The sequence below is a fragment of the Argiope bruennichi genome, chromosome 6, assembly GCF_947563725.1.
Source record: "Argiope bruennichi chromosome 6, qqArgBrue1.1, whole genome shotgun sequence".
In the NCBI taxonomy this organism is placed as follows: Eukaryota; Metazoa; Arthropoda; class Arachnida; order Araneae; family Araneidae; genus Argiope; species Argiope bruennichi.
The window spans coordinates 65,363,798-65,391,090 of NC_079156.1; the positions used below are offsets into that span (position 1 = coordinate 65,363,798).

Here is a 27,293-nt window from a genome sequence, read left to right on the forward strand (position 1 = left end):
TAAGATCTTGGGCAAATTTATTCGTTCTAAATGATAAAAATCTATATTTAGTAGCATGCGCAGTTAGATTTGTCATGTAACTATCATGCATTATGACGTAACATGAACAGACTTGCTTCAAAATTATAAAACATTTCATATACGAAGTCTAAGAGCAATTAATTTTTCGAATAACATTTTTTTCGGGATAAAATATATAATTAGATTCTAATATATATATATTTAGAATCTACTGAACTAAAAAAAAATTATTAAAATAAATTTTTAGGATCTAAAGTGGCAACGGTGTTGATATCCGGATTGAGATTGTTTTGGTTTTGCTTTTGCATCCGCTGAGAGCGAAAATTATGACAAGCGTATTGTACATCCCTAATTAAAAAAATTATTCCATTGAAAGACATTTGCTCGACCTTTTGTCTTTCACATCCTCACTCGGTTCAAAAGTTATGGTTAAATATTTTTGAAACAAGAATTCATCTTCCTGAAAATTTGATAGATTCTTTTGGTATAGTTCCTAATTTATTTTCGATTTTCTTTTGATTAGTCTCTATATACAAATTAATTTAAAAAAGCTTTCGTAAAAATTAAGTTATGTTTCTTCAATCATGAAATCGAATTAAACTGATTTGAATGCTTTATTTAGTTCACTAATCAGGTTTAAATATATCTTATCAATTCGTTTGTTTGAATTTTAGATAACACCGAGCGTGTCTGCGTTGACAAAAATTTATTTATTTATTTATTGTTTGAATGAAATGAGCGTATGGTTTTTCGCCTATAAGTTATGAATATCAGATTACTGTAAGAGAAGATTCACAGTAACGGTGTTATTCTATTTTTGTTGGATTCACTATGAAATCACTTCGTGACTGAAAGATTTTATTTTACGATTTGTTGGCGTAGGCGTTAAAGAAGGATAATGGAAGTATCAACTCTGTATTTATTTTCTATCAGTTTTTGACAGCGTTTCATTTATTATTGGTTTAAAGGGTCTGAGTTGTTTTTTAATATTCATTTATTTAAAAAAATATTTTGGAATATTAGATTTAATCAAATTTTGCAGTATAAAAAATATGATTTTTTAAAACGAAATGCAATTAAAAAAAACTTTTTTCCAATTTTTATTTTTTTGAAATATTATTCTTAAATTTTTCATTCTTTATTTTCATTATTTGCATGGAAGAAATTTTAAAGTTTTTGATGACATAAGTGTATTTAAATTGCTTTTAATAGTTTATATTGTGTTAACTTTTTACTACTTAATAATTCTTTGAAATTATCTATTAATTTTAATTAAGTTTTGTGTTTATTAAATGTATTTAGTAGATTTAATTTTATTTCAGAAAATATTGTAAAATGAAGCTTGGAATAATATGTTATCTTAAATATATGAATTTTTATTTACTATATTCTTTCAAATGTGAGAATGTGCAATGTAGAACATTATTCATTGTTTAATTTTTTGATTTATGTTATTTTAATTTTTGTATTGTAAATAATATTTTATTCGCTTTGATTGATAATTGACAATTCTGTTTTCTCGTGACAATTCAGCTCATCTAATGATCATAAAACATTTTAAATTTATTTGTGGGAATTTTCATAAGTATACATTTTGATAGTTTTCTGATCATTTCTTATAAAACTACTTTATTTTATTGTATATAAAAAAAAGAGCAGGAATTTGATTAACTAAAAATATTAAATTTGTAACTGGTTTCTATGATTATAGGAATTTGTGAGAATTTTCAGCATTTATTTCTAAGATTTCTTTTTTTTTTGTGTGGGGGTATAGTTTTAATAATTAGAACATACACTTGTAACAAATAATTTAATATTTACATCATATTTTTAATTAAATAAACAGTGAATAATGATATAAGCCCGAGTGTTGTTTTATATCTTACTTTTGTACTGAATCAGTTTAATTATAATTTATTTAAATTATCTGTATGGTTAACAAGATAAATTATAATAATAATAATGATGATAAAAATTTAGACTGTTCAGTTTTTTTTCTTATTGATAACATATTTTGTCATCAATTTGTTTGTTACTTCCCCTAACTTTTGTGAGATTCTGCAGAAAAAGTATTACTGTTTTTATATTTCTCATTTGTTAATTTTTGAGGAATGTAAGGAATTCAAAAGTAATCTTTATTTTTTAAAATTCTTTTAATTACTCACAAGTACTTTTACTAAGTAAGCAAAGCTACTTGCGTGTGTGTGTGTAAATTTTTAAAATAACTTTCTTAACATTTTTTAAAAATAATTTTCCTACTTTAATACTTTTGACTTTTAACTTCATTATTATCTTAATTTTGGTTTTTTTATAAATGTAATTTTTAATAAAATTTCTGAAATCAATCCTTTAAACTAATTTTGATGTTAATAGATTAAAGAATATGATATAATTGTGGAATGATAAGAATTTGTTTGGAAATATTTAAAATGGCTTATATATCACTTATCATGAAAACTCTTTAAAGATCAAGCTTAAACTACATTGAAAAGTTTTTGTTTTTTAAATATACATAATATTTCAAAAATATGTTTGGTAATATGAATATTAAAATTTATTTTAATTTATAGTAAATTTAGTTTAAAATTTTGTTTTTTATTTATACAAATTCCATTTGTCTATTTTATTAAATGCAAATATTATGAAACTAATTATTCCAATTTATGAAATAAAAATTGTTATTTTTTGATATCTGTAGTATATTTACAAATTAAAAATTTGATATAGTGACTTACAATTAAAAACAATTTCTTTTTCTTTTTGTAATTGTAGGTTCTGTAATAGATTGTTATTAAACAGCACCAAAATTATGTCTGCTGCCAAGAAGATTGTTACGATTCTTCATTTTAATGATGTTTATAATGTTGAGGAACAACAGCAAGAACCTGTGGCTGGAGCTACTAGATTTTGTACTGCTTTGAAGAGTTTCAATCATCTAGATCCACTTGTACTTTTCAGTGGAGATATCCTTGCACCATCAATTAGTAAGTGCGATTTTTATACTTATAATTTGCTTTAATTCAGGTTTCTTAGTCTTTTTAGCTGCAGTTGTTTCTTACTGAGACTATAATTTTTCAAAGGCCTTTCTATTTAGTTAAATGAGAATCTTTTGACATATTTATATATAAAAAAATTCATCTAATATCTAAACGTAGAAAACAGATGGTAGCTATAGCTCTTATTTTCCTTATAAATTTATGCATGAATATTGTTTTCACAAAGATAAAAATAAATGTGACTTTCTGAAGGTTAAACTACAGGCATTTTGATGCTTACTGTTAAAAAAAAATTACCAAGAAAATAATCTACATTTTATGAATATCATTTAGATGTGTTGATTAGCTTTTCAACAGATCTTTATTCCTATTATTTATCATTAGTTAGTCACTTGTCTTATTTATTTCATATTTCTGTAGTTATTAGTTTTTAAATTACAAAAATGAAGCTCAAAAACTTTTTTTTTCCCAAAAAGGATTTGCTACTAGAAATGTTTATGTCAAGGGAAATATTTTTAAAGAAAAGTTTTATACTTTACAATTGTATTCTTCTTTTAACTTAAAAATTTTTTATCTGTAAGAAAAGAATTAAAAATTAAAATATTAAAGAAATAAAAAAAAAACTATTATTGATTTTTAAACCTTCAATTTTTATTTCATATCAACTATTATGATAATTTGCAAATATAAGAAAATATCTAAAATTTTATTTATAAATATGTATTTTCATAATATCTTTTTCATATTCTCATATATGAATTTTGCGATGTATAAATATTGAAATTGTCCAAAAATTTAATATTGAGAGTTTTATGAATCTCCTTGTTTTAAACACTTCCTAGTCATAAACACATTGAGTTAGATAGTTAAATTTATATTGTGGTTCATACTTCAAATTTATAAATTTCTATTAAATTTTAAATGAAATCCGTTGAATACAGTTGCTAAAATGCACGAATTCTCTAAGTAAATCAACTGGTTCAGCAGGAATATTGGTTATGTTTATTTTCAGATAAATCTTTTAGATATAACCATGTCTATGATTCTGCCAAATTATTTGAAATTAAAGCTGTTTCATTGTAATTGTCTTATTTTAGTTCTATGTATTATGTACATACTTTTCTGGCAGCTTACCATGACAACATATCAGTATTAAAAACGTAAATGTCTGGCTCATCTATCTTCTAAATTTCACAGTATTGTAATAACTTCACTTTTTTTTTTATTTGCCTTTTAAATTATTCATATAATAAACAGAACCCTTCTTAGTTTTTAACAATGGAAGAAAAGTCATGTGATTAAGTATTTGGTGAAACAATGGAAACAATTTCAATTTCAGGCAGCAATGTAATCTATTGTTGGAAATTAGGAAAAAACAAAATATTTTAAAATATTTTTTTCTTATATTTAATTGTCAAAATTCAACTGAAATTCTTACGATTATTAAATTGTTATCCTTAAAAATATAAAAAAATATTTTAAATTGTCAAAATTCAATTGAATTTCCTACGATTATTAAATAGTTATCATTAAAAAAATAGGCGCTTTTATTTTGAAATAGTGTAAAATTCATTTTTGAGCTGTAATATTTTTGGAAGTTATTGTGGTAAAGTGCCAAAATACAGTTGAATTTTTAAGCTATTAAAACTTAAAAAAAACAAAAAACAAAGTTTCACATTTCCACTCTCCTGCCAAATTTGGTAGTTGCAGGTGAAATGATCCAGCCTATAGAGCACCAGTAAGCAAATACCTACACACACCTTTATTATTTGTTTAGTTTTATTTCATTTGATATTACTTTTTATCTTTTTATAAAAGTTATTTTTTTTGAAAAATTACCCAATTTTCTATTAAAAATTATATTTCAAGAAAGGTAGAAGATAGGAAAAGTTACAATATTTCCTTGTTTTTTTTTATTAATTTTAAATTTAATTATTTCTTTTAGTGGAATAAATTTGATTATATTAATTTTTTTCCCCTTTTAGTGAGCACATTTACAAAAGGTGAGCAAATGATACCTGTGCTAGAAGCTTTTGGTGTTCATTGTGCATGTTATGGAAACCATGATTTTGGTAAGCTCTTTTAATATTTTCCTTTTTTTATTAATTGTGTTAAATATTTTATTTCTCTGAATTTTTACTCATTAATAGCTTATTTACAAATCATTTTTTATTAATTTGTAAATTGAAGTATAATTATCAGCATAATTTTTACACATAAACTCAATTTTTTTAAAAATATACTTTTAAGATTAGTTTCATTATAGAATGTGGATTTTCAACACTTTATACTGTTAATAACTTCTCTGAAGTTCTCTTTGAAAGTAATTCAATATGATATATTCTTTTATAGCTTTAAACTTTCATGTAGAAGTTTTAAGTCTTAAGAGAGCATAGATGCTCTACTCACATTCCAGAATTATTATTGGGATAAAAGTAAATTTGAAACTCGTAACATGTAGTTCTGCTTATAAAACAAGGTTACAGATATATGCATTGCTTGTTTAGCTACCTGCATGGTATTGCTTATTTACTGAAGATCTTTGTTCTTTTCTCTTGTGTTAGTTTTGATCTAATAGTAAGATCTGCAAATTTTTTTATAATAAATTTCGATTAAATATTCTAAATATATAAATAAGCTTTCATAATAACTAATGTAATGAAGTTTTATAGATAAAAATGAAATTTTTTAGTTATGATTACATTCTGCTCTCTGATTTAAAAACTTCATAAGGAAAATGTTCTAATGATACATATCCTTAATTGGAATCTAGTGTCGTAGATGTCATAGAAAATGGGGAGAAAAAAATAAATAGTTAAAGGGTTCAGATTAACTACTTAATAAATCATCTGGTTATTATAATTATTTTTCTGATTGTATTTTTATAATTTGTAAATTATTATCTTGCAATAGCATTGTTATCAGAATTATAAAGTATTCTGTATTTATTTGACCTTATTTGTTTTACTGTACGTAATATTAGGGCATTGATATAAAAAAAATGCCATAACATATTATAATTTTAAAATTTTGATTCATTATATTTGGCTAATACTAATAGATCACTCCTATTCTCATTTTAAAACTGCAATTAGAATTAAAATTACGTTGAAACTCATTTAAGTATGTTGTTCCATTTGTAGAACAAGGGTAGATTGCCTATGCATTATATAGTCACCTGCATGACTTTCTTGATTTACTATTATTTATAATCAGAATTATCAATTTTACTGTATTAATTTGATATTATTTTTAATGTATACAATATAAGGTTGGATTTAAAAAAGGACGGGTCTTTGTATAATTTTTAAGATTTGATTTATAATATTTGGATTAAAAGTTCTATTGCTGGACCAATTTGTTTTATAAAAAATAATGCATAAAAGTTACATTTTTTTCTTTCTCTAATATAATTATAAGAGAAACATTTAAAAAATCTGCAAGTACATTAGATAGACAATGTTTATTTATATCTGCTAAAGAATATTATAAAATTTGATTCTTAAAAATTATTGTATTTTTTTATTGATATAAAGCAGTATTTCGGATGAAAGTATTCCAAAATGTACATATTCTGAATTGAAATAATATAATATGTATATAGTATATTAGAGAATAACATAAAAATACAGTTTAATTATTATTAATAGGCAATTTTTGATTATTAATAACTATCTCCCGCAAACTTAAGAAATCCAAAAACTAGCAATCCGTTCATGATGAATGGATTCTAAATACCTCCATTCTTCTGTAATGGTTTCACAATGAATTCAAATTTGATTAAATGGTAATTAATTTTTAAAGGCATTATTTTATCCAAATTTAGATAGATTAATTTTTATTAGAAATAAATACTTTTCTTTAGATGAAGTTCTAAGATAGGTAAAAAGACTGTGCAATATATATATATATATATATATATATATATAGTTAATTTTTTTTTGTTTAGAAAATCTGCATTAAATACATATATATATATTAAATACAGATTTTCTAAATAAAAAAAAATAACAACATTTCTCTTGAAAGGCCCAACATATGAGTAATTATTGGCAATCTTATTTTTAGATTGTGTACAATTATTATCTTAATTTTTTTCTTATGTTTGGTGCAGTTGGTTTAAAGGTAAATCTCGTTCCACTGACTCCACATTTGAATTGGCACAACAATTGTACTACTCAGCATTCTATTAATGCAATGTGAATAACTGGTGATATATCTTTAAGTAACTTGGGGGGGGGAGTACTTTCCTATTTTTTCATCGAAATTCTTTTTTTCAGAGATTTTGTGAGATTTCATCTAATCTGCAATTTAAGAATTTACTGAATGAGAGGGGGTAGGAGATAAGTAACCTCATTCATGAGTTGAATTTCTTTTTCCAAAATTAATTTAAAACATTTTTGAAATAATATAAAAGTGTCATATAATGAAATAATATAAAAGTGTCATATAAGAACAGTGTAGTGCATCCTTTAAAATATACATGGTGACTTGGAACAGGATGGGCTTCTTAATATTTTCCACTTTATTCTAAAAGTTCGATTATTTTACATTTAGTGTTTCAATTTTTCCTTAGATGTCATTTTGTAAAATGAATTGGTGCTTTATGTCTCAGATTTTGGCGTTGATAATCTCATGGATTTTGCTCGGAGGACACCATTCCCATGGCTTATAAGCAATGTATTAGATAATGGTACATCTGCACCTTTAGCTGATGGCAAAGTGACATGCGTTATGGATAGAAATGGAATAAAGGCAAGTGTATTTAAAAATCTGTGTTATGTTTTAAACAATAAAAATGCAAAATCACTGATTTCTCATAATTTGTTTTAAAATTTTTAATATTGGTTTTACAATTTTTTGAATTTTGTTTTTAGTTTGGAATTATTGGCCTAGTTGAAGAAGAATGGTTGGCTACTCTTGCTACTATTGATCCTGAAGATGTTACATACATTGATTTTGTTACCGAAGGTAGAAAACTTGCCAAACAATTAAAGGACAAGGTTACTATTTTCATTTAACTTTTCTCAATGATTTGAACTTTTTTTCTTATAAAACTTGTACTTCTATAGAATGTGGGTAGAATGTATAAAATCAAATTTCTTACCTCAACCTATTAATTTGGAATTAGTTAAATAGATGTTTTTTAAAATGTATTGTTGTTGGGTGTTTTTTTTTCTTGTGATGTTGAAGTTATATGATGTATGCTTTGATTATTACAATTAAATAATAATAATAATAATAAAAAGAAAATCTTAGAAATGAGGCCACAATAACACAATCTTAGATTGATTATGTGGGAGTTGGTTATATGTTCCTGTTTTCAGTAACAATCCATTATTAATATTAACCAGATACATGTTAAGTTCATCATTATGATCAATCTGTTGTGAACCTAGTGGCGATGTGCCATGACAATTTGGAGAATGAATTGTTTACTCATGGGCTTAAAATTTAACAACAAAACATTCTCTTTAAATGTTTAGATAGGATTTTGAAGAATTGAACTAGACTAAATAAAATCCAATTGAGTTTGTAGATATGTAGCTGATTTAAATCAGCTTCACAATTTTGACTGTATATCTCTGTAATATATCTGTAGTATATGTCTGTAAAGCTTTATGTATGATAAATGTACTTCACCGATAAATGTCCACACATACATACACATATATAAAATGTATGCTTACATTATATAATTTTCTTTTGAAATGATAATAAGATGTCATGTGATGTACCTATTTTTCTCAATCTTAAAACTGTTTTTAGGAAGCTGTATCTTTTCTCTTTTTTTTTATGACCAAAATCATTTACTTTATGTTATAAGTTGAATCTCACAATTTAAAGGCGAAATTATTAATAAACTTTTATATAATTTAATGATTTTTATACCATTCATTTGATATTTATTTTGAAATTATTCCTTTTAAATCGAATTTCAATTCAAGTTTTTTAATCGGGAAAAATCATTAAGCTTGAAGGCTATCTATCTGTACATATTTATATTGTATGATTCATATTTATTCATGTTATAGTATACTTCAGTATTATTCAAAATATGAAATCACAAGAAAAAATATTTTTTTTTTTTTTTTATAATATGATTAGTGTTGACCTCTATGAATGCATTTACATTAATTAATAGTTGCTGCATTGAATAGGAAAAAATATGAGCTGTGTTTCTGTACATGAAAAAGTTCATGATTGAAATCTTATTCTATTATTTATTGCTTTTTTAAAAAAAAAAAAATGTTTTTAGTCTTCTGTGATAATGTATGTAGAATATGCAAATGCAACAATTTTACATGTATTCATATTGATATCTTATTTTTGTTTAATTTTCTCTTTAAATTATTTTAATGTCTTATTATATTTTTGATGAAGGGGATGATTTAATAATATTATCTAATTTATCTAACATTAAAGAAATTAATGGGATTGAACATATGTTTTAGTTAATATATTTTGTCATAATGATTCACTCCGCCCATTTTCTCAAGCAGACATATTGTTTTAAAATGATTTCAATTTTTAAAATAATTTACAATGAGTTGTAACAGGGCTGATACTTCTGAAATTATATCTGTTGAAATGATTTTACTTTGAAGAATTAAGTTTTACATTGATTGGTATTTATTTGAAAAATATTTATATTTTATTAGGTTGGTGTGGATTATGTAATTGCTTTAACCCATATGAGAACACCAAATGACTGCCGTCTAGCTGAAAATGTTGATGAAATAGATCTTATTTTAGGAGGACATGATCATGTTTATGAAATAAAAAAGGTATATTAATGATTGATGCACTTTTCTTTCATCTCAAATTGTTTACATTATTTTTAAAAATTTTTATATTTGCAATTTTTATTTATATTTGTAAGTTTTGTTGCAAAATTGTTAACGTAAAAAAGAAAAAAAAAAGGGGGGGGGACTGGATTCTAAATTTTTCCATAAATAGAAAAACAAAATAAAAAAAAAGTTCATTAAGTAAACAAAGTCAGAATTTTGTTTAAAAATACATTGATTTGTAATATTTTAATAAAAAAGTTTGATAAATTAATTAAACCCTGTTTTGTTTTAAGTTAAGCATGTTTATGTTATTGTACTTTTGAATTGGAGTCCATTATCTGTATTAATGATTTGTAGTGTCGAATTTGATTTATCAATGACTTATAGGCTTAAAAAGTATGAAATTGATATCTTAATGTATTAGTTATTTCTGTGTTAAGATTTCATAAAATTCATCAGATTAAGTCCTGTTTCTTTTTTAAATAAATTGAGGAGGGTTGTTTTTATTATTGCTTAAAGAAAACTTTTTAAATTGCAGAATCAGTAAATGGAATTTGTATTTAAAAATAATTTTATTTTACAATAAAATATGCATTTTGTAGTTTTTAATGATTGGTTAAGCTATTGTCTGACTATTAAATCACATTTCTGAAGAATTTTAAGATTCTATTAATCAGATTGTATTGATCAAAGCTCTATTAATCAGGAAGTAATTTTTTTTATCTCTTGTTGTTTTAGTTTCTTTGAAATAAGGTTAAAAAATAATTGTAATGGGAATTTGACTATTTCAATTCATTTTTCTTATGTATATCCTCTAGATATACATGTCTAATTATCTAATTGCATGAGAAAGTAAATAAAAATACAATCATAGTTGGTGTATATACTAAATTCATATACATGTGTATTGTGCACTTTCATAAACAAATAACAATATTCATTGCAAAATCTCCTGACTTTAAAAATTTCTTTAATTTTATATCCATTCAGCTTTTTATTTAAATTTATGCTGTATTTTTTAAACTGTGAGCTGCGATGAATAGACTACAGTAATTATATTTTATATTGGTGTGTATGATATAATATATAGATGTTTCAGTTCTAATTCTATCATTTCTAGTTGAGTTGGTACATGCCAGTCCATTTCTAGAATGAGATTTTTAAAAATTCTTAAAAGCAGCTGCAAAATGTTATTTTTGAAAACATAAATCCATCTATATATATATATATTTAAAAATCTTGTTTTTTTCACAATCAATCAAGGAATCAAGATGACTCATAAGGAATTAATTTTAAATAGTTGAATATTAAATAATGTCATTATCTAAATTGAAGAAAGTGCTATCTTATTTGTATCTTTTCTTGTTTTATCCTTTCATTTTTCTTAGATGCATTAATAGATTATTCCTATTTATTTTCTATATTTGCCTTTGGAAAAATAAATAAATTGCTTATGTACTGTTGATTAAAAAAAAGCAGATCATTTCTAATTATTAGATCATTAGTAGATAATTCCTAATTAATTGCTAATCAATGATTTAGGAAGAATGAAAAAGATTTTATATGTTGGTTGAATTTCAAATTATCTGATTATTACTTGTCCTGTATGAAATAGTCACTGAATGCTCATGTGTTAAGTATTAAATGTACTGCTCTGCTGATGCATTGAAATCACCTGTATGAAATAATTATTTGTCTGCCCATGGTTTATTTTATGTTAATAAAGTTTTAAAAGATTTTATACTCCAATAGAAATAAAAAGTAATAACATGAAAGATTTATTTATGTAATTTAGAAACAACTTAATGAATTCCATAAATTAATATTTTAAAACATTTATATCGGATACCTGAATTCTGTGTTATTAATAAATGATTGTTTGCCATTTTGTTATGGTATTCCAGTATTTATTTTGTTATTAGTATATCTGATAATTAAGAAATTTTCCTTAAAATTTTCCACCTTGTGTTTTAAATTTTTAGCCATATATTGACAATCACTGATTAGATAGTAGCGCTATAATACTTTGTAATGAAAGTCTTCCCAATTTATTATAGTTTTATTTAATTTATTAGAATTTTCAATTCTAAATTTTTATTAATTTTCTATTAAAAAACATAAACATTTTGTTCTATCTTTATAATTCAACAATAGTATGTAATTATTTGTAGAAAATCATCAGTTATTTCTGTAACCTTCCATTATGTCCAAAATAAGCGAATTTGTTGTATTAATTACTGTTTGTAGAAATAATTTACATGATTTTATATTTTACTTGTATGCACCATTTATGACTAATAAATGACAAAATAGCATTTCAAAAATTTCTTAATACTTTTTCTTATACATATTTATTTCTTACATGTATGTACTTAAATAAATTTTAATTTTATTTCATAGGTCAATGGAAAATACATTATTAAAAGTGGTACTGATTTTAGAGAATTTTCAAAAATCACATTAGATTTTAATTTGAATCCTGTTCAGATTGATATTGAAAAAATTGAGGTTACTTCAAAATTTGCTGAGGATGAAGGATTGAAAAATCAGCTCTCTGTTTATCAAGGTAATAATCTAAAGCACGAATGATTTTCTTATTTTCATTTCAGCAAAAACTGAATGTTTTTTACTATCTCATTTTATAGTTATGCCTGTATAAATGGAGTTAAAAATTATATTGTAGTTTTTAGTGTATAAATTCTTTTTGAATTTCAAGTATGTTAATTTTTTTGCATCTGGTATTGAAATATTAGCCTTTTTTTTTGTTGACTATATTGGTTTTTTAGTGACATATTAATTTGGTGTTTAACTTATTTTTATTAGTATTGGTATGCCATGATCGTAGGTCACCATAGATCATAGTCCAATGCAAATCTACAAAATTATATCAACTATTATGTCATTAAAACTTTCTTTAGCAAATCATAATTTAATATCTCTCTAAATTTTTAAATAAATATATGAATTAATTTTAATGTTTATTACTTGGAGCAAGAAGTAAAATTTATGTAGTGTCTGTTTGCCATTATGTACTGTCAGTTTTGGTTGGAAAGATCCATTTTGACTTGCAGGTATCCATCAGAAGTCTGAGTTTTATTTTATTCTTGGCATTAATTTGAGGCCTTAAAATGTTTATCATTTATCTTTTCTCTTTAGCCACAATTATACATGTCTTTATATTCTTTTAGCTTGCTTCTTTTAAATTTATTGAACCTTTTTCCATTTAAAATGAATTGTACTTTGCAATTTATTAATTTTTTTCTTATTTCTGAAATTTTGGCATTTTTTTAAATGCTCTTTTACTTTAAGAAAGGAGAGTCTTTAAATTTATAAACAGATAATATTATGTGTAGTGTTATATTATTTTGATCCAAGGACTGTTCCTTTACTTCTAATGAATATCGATATCTTTGAAAATGATAACCGATTTTTCACTCTACTTTTTGAAATAGCAGTTCTTGAGAAAATGTTTTTTTTATAATGTTTGGGCTTATTTTCAAGCATTAGAAAATGATGTTACCATCTGGAATGCTATCTTAAGTAAACTTTTATGTTTTTTATTTTCTTGGTAGAAATAATTTAATATAATAAAAGAAATTATTTAGGTTCTTATGTTTGAGACCTATGGCATTCAACTGAATGTGCAGTTGAATTGGTTTATACATCTGAATAGTTTTATAAATAAATTACATGAAGTTATTAAAGCTTTAGAAAGTTTATGTATATTAAAATTAAATTACAAATCAAATTTAGCTATAAATGATTTTTTAGATGTTCTTTTTTTGTATGATGGTTACTAATTTTGTATTTAGGATAATAAGTATTTTATTAAAAGTAATTAAATATAGGTTTGATTCATACATAATACTAAAATTTTATTTGATATTAGCAGACAAGCAGATTTTTATAACAGTTTGTTATAAAAATTATGAAATATTTTTATGATTAAATATACTATCATTTTGAGGTTCTATTAAATAAGTTATTCCGCATTTGCTCTGGATAATGAATTCTTGTCTGAATTTTGTACAAATGAAATGGAAACGATATATTTTTTGACATGAACTGATACTAATACTACTTATTATTTCTTAGTGATTTTTTTTTGTTTCTTTATTGTGCAATTACAAGACTACAAAGAACTATTTAGTTTTACTTTTTGATATGTATTGCTGTTTATATACATAGACAAGGATACTGAATATTTTCAAAATTTCATTTATTCTAATAACTTTTTTTCAAAAACTAAATATAATAATACCAGATATAGCCAATTTGGTACTAAGCAGGTTAATGTAAGAAACTTGAATGATTACGTATCTGAAATGATCTTCTCATATGGTAATATGTTTCACTGAAAATGAAGACATTTAACAGCTAGACAGTTTTCATAGCAGACAGACAGTGAAAGCCATCTACTGTAGCTACTGTGATTGTTAAGGCAAGATACAAAAATGTCATTTTAAAACTTTTTAAATTGTCTATTTTGCTTTGAATCTCAATGGTATACATGTACAAAACTTGATGAATCTTAGAAGTTAAAGAAAAGGAAGAAACATAATTTAGATATATAATTTCCTTTTTTTGTTTAAGGAATGCAAGAATACATGTAAAGCTATTTAATGTATTATTATGATTGTTATATATGTTTATTTAATGCTTAATAAAGCTATAAGAATTCACATACTGTTGTTAAGCATAAAGAAACCATTAAAAACAAAAAAGTAATTTATTGGACATCTGAAAAAAGTTCCAGTGCTTGAAAATTTTTATATGTTATTAAGAAATTCAATTTTATATGAAATAAATTAGATTTTTTATTTCAGATCAATTTTTCTATTTCTAATCAGACTTTATAATCACTTTATAATATTTGTATAGCTTAATTTAATCTATCACTTAACAAATTTTTTTTGCTATAGATATTGTTGCTGGAAAAATGGATGAAGTTTTAGGTCATTTTTCTGTGGATTTAGATGCTCGTTTTTCTAGTATAAGAACTCAAGAAACTAATATAGGTAGGTTTCCCAAGATTTTCTTACCATCTATTGCTTTGTATCTTATTATAATCAAAGGACTTTCATGCGACAGTAAATTTTATTTTTAATGTGAATGCACCAAATTGTTGCAAAGTTAATAATTTGTACATGGATTTTCAGATTTCAATATTTTTTTTTTGTGTATGTTTATTTATTTTTTGCATCTGTTTAGATGTTCAGAAGAAGGATATAACAGAGATAAAATAATGATTTAAATTTTTTTTTAATTTTAGAATATGAAGTGAGTTTTAATTATGATCTTTATAACTTTCTGTTTATTACAAAAAGCATCTAAATTTTTTGATTGATCTTTGATTTCTTGAGAAATTTTTGATTATGTTAATAAGTTTACCCAAGGCTGAGAATTCTTTTTCAAATTTTTATTATGTAAAATCATAATATTTGCACAATGGTAAACTAGATTAAAAGCCATATTGCAAGATCCATAGTTTATACAGTTCTTTATTTTAGTTTGAAAACAAGTATATGGAATGTGCATGATTTTCTTATGCTAAACCATCAGTATTGTAAATTTGTTAGCATTTTTTAAAATTATTTTACTGATTTTGAATATTTTTCAGGTAATTTTATATGTGATGTGATGTTAGCATCAACTCATGCTGATTTGGCTATATTGAACTCTGGAACTTTGAGAGCTGATCGGATCATTCCTAAAGGAGAATTCACTCTTAGGGATTTAGTTAATCTTCTGCCAATGATGGATCCTATGGTTGTTTTGAATGCTCCTGGTAATTATTGATAAGATCTTATTTCCCCCCTTGTTGAGTTATGAAAACATGTAGGATATCTGAGAAGTCATGAACACTACAAAATTATGTTAAAAAAATAACTAGTAACAGATCAATATTTCAGTGTTAAATATTACTAACATAACTCCTAAAATTTAGTTTCACAACATTATTATTTCATACAGATTTCAGTGGTTGGTGCTACTTGTATCTTGATGAGGACTGTTTAAGAAAATTTTAATACATAGCCATATATTGCCGTCTCTCCTTTGGATTTTTTTAAAAGTGGGGTTATATTAAATAATGTGTGTATTAGATGCCTTATACTAATTTACAGGTTTTTAAGCTTGTATATACTATGCAAGAACAAAAAAGGGAGATTTATTAACATTAGTAGTTATGTTGCAAATTGGTAAAAACATCTTGTTTTTATACATTTTTATTATTATTATTATTACATAAATTTGTAATGTGCCCAAGACTTCTCAGACATCCTGTATTTATACAATATTCTTATAAATATTCAACTTTTATAAATTAATAATTGGGACATCTTTTTAAACTTGTTTCATTTTTGCTATGTGATTCACATTCTGAATTGAATCAAACTTTCTGTCTCGAAAGTATTTAAAAAGTCTCATTAAATTTGTGATCAAATGATAAAAATTAGTTTATTATGTTTTGATATCAATAGGATAAATTTTTCTTTTACTCAGGCTTAATCTTTTTATAACAATTTTGCTAGTATAATTATGTGGCTTAGTTGTGCAAAACAAAAACTTAAATCATGGAATTTGATCTTTTGTTTAAACTTCAGGTGCTTTCCATTAGGAAAACTATGGTTAAACATTGATAGATTAATATGGTTTAAGTTTTATAGTCAGCAGAAAAAACACTTCAAAAAGTAAGACTCAACACAAAAACTTTTTCATAATTAAAAAAAAAAAAAACTAAGAATTTTTATGAAAATATTAAAAATAGAAACACTGTTGAGAATTGCTTCTTGTATTTCCAAACTACTTATGTTTATAAGAAAAATATATATATAGCTAAAAGTTGAATCACAAATAATCACTTCAATCACAAATAATTCTAAACCACTTCCATGTGAATGATCTGATTGCATTGTTTACTTGCAGAAAAACGATAAAAATACTATTGGAATAAATAGTTTGAGATTTTATAATGCATAATAAAATAATTAGGAATAATCTATACAATAGTCCATTCAATATCTGTTCTATTTTATAAAATTTGTTTGATGAATCATCTATCCCCAACTTGTCTTTCTGAACTTAAAATTAAACTGCATAAAACTAAGAATTAATAAAAGCAAATACATGACATGCATTGACAATGAAAGTGTCAATAGCAATTTAGATTCTGAAATGAACACTATAAATGACATAACACCAGAGATTCATAACAGACTTGCATCTTCTAATAGATGATTTTTTGGATTACAAAAATATTTAAAATATAATTTCAACAGCAGAAAAATCAAATTACTCATTTACAAAATATAAATACAAAAGCTGTAAATTATAAAAATAAATCACAAAAACACATTTTGATGAGAATTTTTAATAGTACTAAATTTTTAGAAATTAATCCTAAAAGATTTTATACAAGATGTTATTCAACAGACTAGCGTAAAGATATAAGGAAGCCCTAATGTAGAAATATTTTCTGTGCTTGAAATATTGCTTCTGTACTTTAATTAAACATCACTAAAACTTGACATTTGTTTGTTTTTCATGTTTTGTCTCTTTTTCAGGTGAACAAATTTATCTTGCTTTAGAGAATGGTGTTTCACAGTATCCCAAATTAGAGGGACGATTTCCCCAAGTTTCTGGGGTCAGTTTTGCATTTGATCCGAAAAAACCTCCTGGCTGTCGTGTAGATCCTCATTACATAAAAATTGGTGATGAATATTTAGACATGAATCAGGTAATTAATCTCTCATTATCTTCTTTAGATGCAATCTCCTGAATTTTTAGGGCTTTCATTTTACAGTAACATATATGTAAAAATATTTTTATTAGTTTAAAAGATTTAGCAGTTATGTATAGGGAAATGTGATAAATATGTATTTTAATACAAGCAACTAATGTTTAAACGCTAATAAAAAATAATTTTTTAAATATTATTTTATTGATTATGAAATGTTACACATTTAAGATTTCCACACATGAAATCAATAAGTAATATTTTTCGCCTTCTCTTTTCTTATTTAAAATGGGAGAGTGGGGGAGATGCTTTATTTATTCAATCTGAAGTTTCAAATTCCTGAATTTAAAATTTCATAGATTTAATTATATAATAAATTAGTAATTATTTTTGTAAAAAAGAACACAATAAAATTATTTACGACTATTTTTTTTTGAAATCTTATTAAGAATTAAAATTTGTTTAAAATAAAAGCAAAATATTCAGTATTGTTATATAATATTACAAGGTGATAAATATAAGCCAAATGATATGTAAGTGGTGTGTATTAGGCATTTGCCAAAAATTGTATAATTATATATCACTTGGAGAGTATTATTTTATTTAATCCTAATCTTCTATTTGGCAATGCCATGGTGATCTGTTGGTAATGTCTTGAATTTAAAGTCAGAGGACCCGCTTTGACCCAGACTCTGATCTCCAAAACATTTCGACCAAACAACTGCTGTATAACCAAGTCTAGTACATGTTAAATTCTTCAAACCCAAATGCCTCCTGCTAGTATGGTGCAAAAGTTAGGGTAGGAAGGGGTGCCAATTCAAATGTATTCATCATCATCTGATGGTGGTTAAAAAACGATTACTATTTTTGAAATAGTCATAATATAGCTCCAAAACAAAATATTAATATACTTATATTTGTGATTAAAATCTCATATAAAATTATAAATATATGTCTTACTGAATGTTTATATTTGGAAGCATTTGTTACTTATTTTAAAATTTGTTACTCAGGGTAGTGATGTCTGCTTTCTTCATTTTGCATCTGCAACACTTTTTTTTTTCTAAAAAGTATTATAAAAGTATAGAAAAATTAAAATAAATCATTTTAATTTTATTCTGGTACTGTATAGTGTTGAGCATTTAATAGATTTTTTAAAACTAAGTATTTATGGATTTTAACAATTTTTTTTTCCTTTTTTTTTCCAGAAATACCGTTTTTCTACTAAAATGTATATGTATCAAGGCAGAGATGGTTATGATATGTTTAAAGAATGTGAACTTTTGGTAAATATATCAAAATTTTTAAAAGTAAATTTTATTATTATAATTAAAATAATTGTATTGAATATTAATTGCAGCTGTAAAAATATTGTTAATTTTATTAGTGTATTTGGCTACTAGCTTATTCATCAGGAATACTGATATTGTTTAATTTCTATTCAGTCTTTTATGCATAATTTTATATTCATGATTCCCGGAACAAAGTGATTTTAAATTTGTTTTTAGCAACCACTTAACCTGTGTTTTTTTTTAGCTGCTTTATGTATGTTCTATTTATAGTCTGCATGAGCATTCCTATAAGAGTCAAGTAACTGTCTTGTTATCCAGTATTTAATTACATGTTATCAATTCTAATTTCACTTTCTTGTATGTATTTTCTTAGAAGATTTTTTTTCACAGAATAATTGCGGAAAGCTTTAGTTAGAAAAAAAGCACAAAATTAAAAATTTGGGTAAACAATGAAAACAATTTGAATTTCATTGCAGCAGTAAAAAGTATTAATGTAAATTATGTATACATTTTTTGAAAATTTATTAAAATTAGAAGATAATTGGATGGTAACTTAGTGTTACTAAAAGGTTATTTTATTATGAACTTTTAAGATGGTTATAAAATTATTTGTGTGATAGTATTTTTTCAAAATTAGTGAAAAAAATGTCAAGACTTTTTTTTACTTTTAATTCTTTTATTCTGCAAAGTATATCTATGACATATTTAGTAGTTTAGTTCTAATAATTTGCCCTGGAAAGTACCAACATGCTTGCATACAAACACTTGTTAGCGTTTATTATTAGTTTACATAATTCATAAAATTTATTACCATTATTGTGTACATTTTTTTTACCAGCATTATGACTGGTGAAACTGAGTCTACATATAATTTTGTATACTTGTGGAAATGTAATATTTTTCTCTTATGTTTTTACTATATTGTTACAAATTTAGTAAAAACAGTTTTGTTAGTATAGTTTAAATCAAGTAGTATTTCAAAAGTTTCACTGAATGGGCAACCCATTTACAAAACTTTGAGAAGAAACTTATGAAATCAAAAGTGCATTCAGATTTAACATATGAATTTCTTCAAAGAATTTCAAAGTAACTTTTCAATTATGTTGGATTTTTTCTCCTTTTTTAATTTTTTCTTCTTTTTATAAAATGCAGAAAATATGAAATTTTTTTGTGAAAATTTTTTATATTGTATATACTCTTACTTCATGCATGTTATAAATATTCTATGTTTATTCAAACATAATATGGAATAAAAGTAGACTCATTGTGAGAATAAATATTGGATGATATCAACATGGTCTTGGAATATTACTTATCTATTTTTTTTTTACTTATTATATTTAACAGTAGTTTTAAACATTTGATTTATTTTTCTTTCCCTTTAGAATATTCTGACTTTTGAATTGAAGGGCAAATCACATAAAAAAAATCTCATGGTTGATTTGATTGTCCTTAAAAAATGCCTGAAAATAAGAATTCATTGTAGATATACACTTATTTTAAATTGATGTAAAATAAGATAAAAATTCATGGTTTTGCAAGCATGCATTGTTAATTTTTCAATTATTCTATATTCGTTTTTGTGTTGATGGAATTTCAATTCCATTTTGGAACAGCCAACATAATATGTAATTGTATGGTAGAGTCTTCAAATGGGTAACAATATTTTTTTTATTGTATTCTTTTCAATGTTTTTTTTTTGTGTGAAAGTAACTGTTAAATTGTAATTCAAATACTTTCATTATAGTACATAAAATTCCTGAAGAGTTTAAAATTTTGGGAATCCTTTAAACCATTTCTATTAAACTCCTTGATTTCTGATAGTTTTCTTTATAATGAAATTATAAAGAAAATTAAGAAATATGATTTAGTACCTTCTTTGAGTCTTTCAAGTTATTAAAGCATTAAGCATATGCTTTAATGATTTGAAAAGAAAAATTAATATTTATAATTTAGCCAAATTTTTTGTATTGAATGTTATCGATTTTCTAGTTATAGCTATTAATATAGCTGTCATTTATATATATATAATCTCCTTAAATAGTTATCTGAAGAGGAAAGCCCAGAATTACGCACAGCTGTACAGAATCATTTTGAAGCAATCAAAGTAGTCACTGGAGCTGTTCATCATAAAAGTAGGCACAGGCAAAGCTTGGTATGCCTATCTCGCAGGTAAATAAATATATCTCTGAACTTTTTTTTTTTTCTGTCTGAAATTTAGAAAATAGATAATAAACAGTTAAAATCGAATGTTTTAATTGAATTCAGCAAATAATGTTTACCAGTCTTTATTTATTTTGGTTTTTTTAGCTTTGTCGCTGTCAAAAAAAATAATTAGTTTATTTTGTTCTTTAAAATGAAGATATTAAAATATTCATCACCTTTTTATGAAGTTACCAAGTACACTTATTAAATTGTACACTTTACATGAATACAATATATTGTAGCCTAGCAAGAGAACTGATTCTATGGTATTACTAGATTTTGTAATAATTTAGATCAAAAGATCTGTTTCTAAATTTTTATGTTTTTTTTAAATGTGAAATATGCCTAGCATATTTAAAAAGTTATGCAATAAAATAATTTTTTTACAGACATAGTGTTGTAAAAATGTTCGAAGAAAGCAGTGTGCCATCCGCCCGAGCTCCTTTGAAAAGAGGATTTAGTTTAGATGCTGTAGCTAAAAGAAACCTTTTCAAGTTGCAGCAAGATAAGACATCTATTGATAAAGTGGAACATGAACAATGTAGGCTGGAACCTAAGACTGAAGGAAGAATTATGATATTAACAGATATGGTATGTTGAAGTTTCTGTAATATGGCTGCTTTTGGTGACCATCTGATTAGAAGTTACTAAAATTTTGAATTAAAAATTTTATGTACTTTGCTTTTGATGGATTAACTTAAAATTTTAAACTTAAAATTTGATAGACATATAACATGTACTATTTTCAAAATCCTTCATTATCATTGAAATGATAATTTTTTTAATTTGAAAATGTAAAAACTATTTTTGCACTGCAATATTTTTGGCATAGTGAAAAAACATCCAAAATTTCATCTAATTTTTAAGTAATTAAAATTTTCATTAGAATTTCAGAAAAAAAATTGCTCCAAGTGCGCATTTTTACACTTTAAAGTATATATATATATGTCAAATATGTAGGTGTAGGTCAAATGATCTGTCTGGCTTCTCGAGAGCCAACGTACTTTAGCAGTAAGCGATGCGCGAGGATAGAACCTGGGACCTTGTGGTTAGCAGTCCAGTAACTTAACCACGATACAAAAGCGTACTCTCATGTAGTGTGGTTTTTAACTGGATTATATGCTATTCATCACAGTACAAACAAACACACATCCACATTCATCTTTATTAAATGGATTGTTATGAAAATAATGAAAACACCTTTACTAAGAGTGACATTTAAGAATATGCTTCGTAAACATTAAAATATAATCATAGATATAAGTGTTTTTTAATATAAAAAATTAATATATTATGGTAGTATGAGATAGCTTTTGTAAAGTTGTATATGTTTTGGATTTTTATAAAAAGCATGAAATCGCAGGGTGTTAGACAAACTTGGCAAAGCAAAATAGTGAATGGAAGGAGAAGCAAAGTGAAAAAGACTGATGGGTGTTGAAAAATTATATAATTAAAAAGTACAAAATAATTAAAAATAATAATAAATTTATAATTAAAAAGTACAAAAAAAAAAGTCAGTAAAGAGTCCCTCTGAATTCAATCAGCATTTGGATTCTCTAGAGTTAGTAATTACAGTTAGGAGGCACTTTTGTAAACAGAACATTTACGACAAAGCAGCATTTCCCAAGCCACTTGTCATGGATATTAATGTCAAGCATCATTTACGGTGATGCCATAATCACATAACCTTGTTGATTGATAAATGGGAGACATCAAATATTAGACACATCAGTTTTCAAACATCACCTCACAACATGATGCATACACATTTGGAAGATGTCCAATGATATGATTATGATGATCTGCCAAGCAGGGATGTGGATTTATCATGGTGTGGGCAGCCATGTTGTGGTTTTCTGCTGGCCTATTCATAATCTTGAAAGGAAGGATATTTGGGAGAAGTATAGAGAAGTTTTAGCTGATCAGTTCATCCTATGACTTTCAGATTTTGTTTCCTGTAGGAGATGGAGTTTTCCAGGAGAATAATGCTCCTATTTATACAGCTGAATGTTTCCATTCCATGGTTTGATGGACATCAGAAAAAAGTGAAACATCTACTTTTTCTGCACAGTTCTTCGACCTCAATATAATCAAATTTTAACTTTGGTCTATTTTAAAATGTTCAATCCAGAATAGAAATCTTCCATGTCAAAGAAATTTCACAGTATCTTCATGAAAAATGGTACAATATTCCTATAAACACTATTCAGCATTTTTATGATTTGATTCTGAGATGAATCCAAGCTATATTATGTGCCAAAAGTGGACCTAGGCCTTTTTAAAGATCTTGATATTCATTTGAGGTGTTTCCATTATTTTGATAACCATCTATATATATGATATAAATCATAAATAAATAATAAAGGTAGAAGCAAAAGATCAGGTTTATAAAGTATGAGCTTATGGTAAACATTTTTGCTCAACATATAAAAAGATATATTCTTTATACCTTCCTCCCCCTCTTTTGTAAGATACCTTTTCTTGCAATTTCTTCATACTTTATCTCCAGTTTGTACCGATATTTGATGTATATTTTGTTTTCTTTTATACATTTAAACTATTTGTATTGTTTCTGAGATTTATATCATATTTTCAATCTTATCTGCATTGGTTTCTTTTGGCTTTTGCTATGAAGTCTACATCCTTTCATTTAATAGTTCATGATTGTTTGCAGAAAATTCTGTACCCTTTTGTGGTCCACTTTACTTTCACTCCCTGATAAGCAATTAATGCTCTTGGTTCACCTTTATTAAACATTTTATTTGTACCCTTATTATTGATTTATTTCCACAGTATTCCTTAAATTGTTGCCATGTTTTATGTTTTTTTAACCTTTTTTTTTTTTTTCATATGCTTTTTTTGGCACTTTTCTTCTTTATTCTGATTAATTTTTGGTTATCCTTTGCTTCTGTATTTTTATTTACATTTCCTCTTTAATATATATATATATATATATATACATTTTCGGAGAATTTAACAATTAGTAAGTTCTTTTAATAAGGCTTATTTTTTTCTTGTTTATTAAGAAAATTTTTTAATTTTCATTTGACATAAGATTTCTTTTCGACAAACATTGTGATAAAGACCGAAATTTTTACTATGAAACTTGTGTATCAAAGACCTATCTTAAAAATTTATTATTTCTTTTCTGTATAAACTCAGCTGTTTGTTTTAAACATTCTCTACTTAAAAAATCATAATTACAAATTTCATCTCTTACATTTGTGTTATATAGTTCTCTTAATGCCATAACCTACATTTCTTTTAAACAGGAGAATCGAATATATTTATTTTGTGATCTAGAAAGTACTTGCTGACTTTTGTCATACATTTTTTGATGGTTCTGCAAAGAATGTATGGTAAAACACATCTGGCATTATCATATTTGTCAAATAATATAAATGATGCAATGAAATTTTCTTAATATCAGATATTATTTAATTCATATAATTTAAACATTAAAGCCTGCAAGAATATACAGTGGATCATCAATGAATCAAATTTCTGTTCTTCAAATTGCTTTCTGTGGGGAAAGGAGAATCTATGGATAAAATTTCCCCTTAAATAAGTAAAAGTAGCAAAACTGTTGACTTTGAAAAATATGTTTAAGCAATGGAATTTTAATACAATATGTCATATATATATGAAACTTTATGTTCTTCAGGTCAAAGAGCAACTAGAAAAGAAAAGACAAGAGTTTATAGGACTTACTGTTGATCCTGTGATAGAAGAAGACGAAGATGAAAATTAACAATCGAAGCATTATTTCTTAATATACTGCTTTTATGTTATCTTAAAAAATATATATCTAAAATGCATATAACTAATTATATGTTTAAAATTTGAACATAATAGAATGTCTTTTTCCACAAGTTCTTGAAACAAAATGGAAAACTTAATTTAAAATGAAAATCTTTAATATTTGTTGTTACAAAAATCATTTTCACGAATTAGAAATGAAATTGATGTTTTGCTTAAATGTCTAGTTTGAATAGTTCTATAAAGCTCATTCCAAGCATTTTCTTTTCTTTTTTTTTTTGTATAAATGTTTCTAAAATTAAAAGAGAAAAAAAAGTATTTGTTGTAGAATTAGGAGTGGAGTATTTTTATTTACCATTGAAAATAGCTTTGTTGTCATTGAAAACAGATCTTTTTATAATGAAAGGATTGCAAATGTGCCACTTTGATTTTTATTTTAAACCAATGTTGGTACTTTTTTTCACTATTCTTAGGTAGTGTTACAGTAAAATTAGTTCCAATTTTTTCCTGTTGTTTCTCCATTTTTTTTATTAATTCGCTAAGTCTTGTTAGTTTTCATTTGCAAAAAGATATTGTCAATTGCAGAAAATTAGTAAATTTCAGAACTTTTGTAAAAGGTAAAATTATTTGTATTCTTGACTTTTTTATTATTTTATTCATAAAAATATTCCTTTATTAATTAATTATTTTAAGCTTTGTGGTATTAACTTTTTTAATGTAATATTATAGCTGTAGTAGATTTTGGAAGGATCTTAATTAGTCATACAGTTGAACCTCCTATATATTAAACTTGAATATTACTAAAAAAAAAAAAAAAAATGTGACACATGAAAATTTTGGTTTTTGAAATTTTAACATACAAAAATTAATATAGAATTTTTTTTCTAAAAATAATTATACCTAATGAATTTGTTAGCATTTAGAAAGATTTAAAAAGAATTAAACTATTAAAGAATATTTTTTTTAAAAATGAAATGTATATGTAATTTATAGATTTGGTTTAAAAAATGTATATTAAAAAATGCATTTACATTTTTCTTTATTTTTGAATGCATTTTTTCCCCTGCTTTTTGATTCTTATTGATAAATTGGATATCTTTTCCACATTTAAATACCATTCTTATTATAAAACTCTAAATTATATCTCTTTGAACTGAATTTAAAGTAAAAGACATGCTTCAGGTTAGAAATGAAATTTATTGAACAAAAAAAGAATGAATTCGACTCATTGGCTTTTTTTTTTTGCATAAATTGGTATTAAATTTTTTTAAAGAAATCTTTTGATATACAGAGATTTGTAAATTCAACATTCTTTACAAAAAGTTCAATATATTGAAATTTTCGATATATGGAGGTTCAACTGTAATTTTTCCTGTCAATTATCTTTATTAATAAGCTAAATCATATTAATAATTAATTTCAAGTATACTTTTTTGTTTAATTAAACTTGAGTTCTTTTATTTGTAATTTTTTCCTTAAAATTAAAAAAAATAATAATTTAGGGCTTAAATATATTTAGATTTCGACAATTTTACATTTAAAAATATGTTTTGAGATGCAATTGTTAAAACAAATGGCATATCCTATATACATATATAAAGCTGACAAAAATTTAAGTGTTTTTGATCATGGAATTGTTCACCGTCCATGAGCGGATGCAAATCTTAAAATATTTACCCGTCCGGTTTCTTAAAATGCAATTGTGACTTACTTACATATGGATAAGTCTATAATTTTTCAGTGGCGAACGTTCTCTTGTGAAAGTAAAAAAATGTATTTTTAGCTTTTCAAGTAATATTTCTGCTAATTATTTTTAAGGTAAATGATATTTTTGGGATTTTTTGATAATTAATGGGACAAGTTAATTGTTCTGCCATTTTTAACATTATAGACTTGAAATTCAGTTTATAATAATGAAAGTCAGTATTCTGTAAATTAATTTATAATTTATTGTATTGAAAATTTTACTACTTATTTAATGTTAAGGTATATGGGAACTGCACAAAGTTTGAAATTTTAATGCAATTAAAATTGTTTCCTGTATTTTTCTGAGTAGTAAAACTAGTTGAAATTAGTGAAATTTTTACTGTTGTTTTTGTTTGGAATAATCTGATCAAAAAATGGGGAGGGTTCAAAATATTAAATAAGTTAGTGTAGTATATTAAATCTGTGCAAATACTATGAAATTTATGCCCTACTTAAGAAATGAATATATGTAATACGAACTTCAGTGTTTATTGTAAAAATATGTATAATTTTTAAGGTAGAAATAGATTTTCCTGTTTATGTACTGTTATATAAATATGTTACCTCATATATATAGCAATAATATTTATGTCAATCAATAAGTAGGTTACCTTTGTTCTATTGCTCAAAAATGAAAAAAGAATTTAACTTTTCCCTTTTTAATTTTTGTGCCAAATAAATAATGCTCAATTGTAAGCTTAAAAAGTGTGCATCTTTATAAAGAAGAAATTTGGAAGTGAATGAA

At 24.5% G+C, this 27,293-nt stretch overlaps 1 protein-coding gene across 1 annotated transcript; it reads left to right on the forward strand.

Annotated features, from left to right (window-relative positions):
• The first annotated feature begins 314 nt into the window (after window positions 1-314).
• LOC129971662 (5'-nucleotidase-like) lies at window positions 315-25,457 on the forward strand. Its single transcript, XM_056085632.1, has 14 exons — window positions 315-505; window positions 2,794-3,005; window positions 5,003-5,089; window positions 7,633-7,772; window positions 7,895-8,020; window positions 9,680-9,805; window positions 12,209-12,374; window positions 14,731-14,826; window positions 15,429-15,596; window positions 17,374-17,546; window positions 18,755-18,832; window positions 20,883-21,010; window positions 21,433-21,634; window positions 24,708-25,457. The coding sequence occupies exons 2-14, from the start codon at window positions 2,831-2,833 to the stop codon at window positions 24,792-24,794; spliced, it is 1,752 nt and encodes a 583-aa protein (XP_055941607.1). The 5' UTR covers window positions 315-505; window positions 2,794-2,830; the 3' UTR covers window positions 24,795-25,457.
• The last annotated feature ends 1,836 nt before the right edge of the window (window positions 25,458-27,293 follow it).

What these genes read in the sequence shown, in the direction of transcription:
- LOC129971662 (XM_056085632.1), top strand. Translation starts at nt 2,831, where the DNA reads ATGTCTGCTGCCAAGAAGATTGTTACGATTCTTCATTTTAATGATGTT. An exon ending in CCAAACAATTAAAGGACAAG is followed by an intron (nt 8,021 to 9,679) that starts GTTACTATTTTC and finishes ATATTTTATTAG; the next exon opens with GTTGGTGTGGATTATGTAAT. An exon ending in TTAAAGAATGTGAACTTTTG is followed by an intron (nt 18,833 to 20,882) that starts GTAAATATATCA and finishes CTCCTTAAATAG; the next exon opens with TTATCTGAAGAGGAAAGCCC.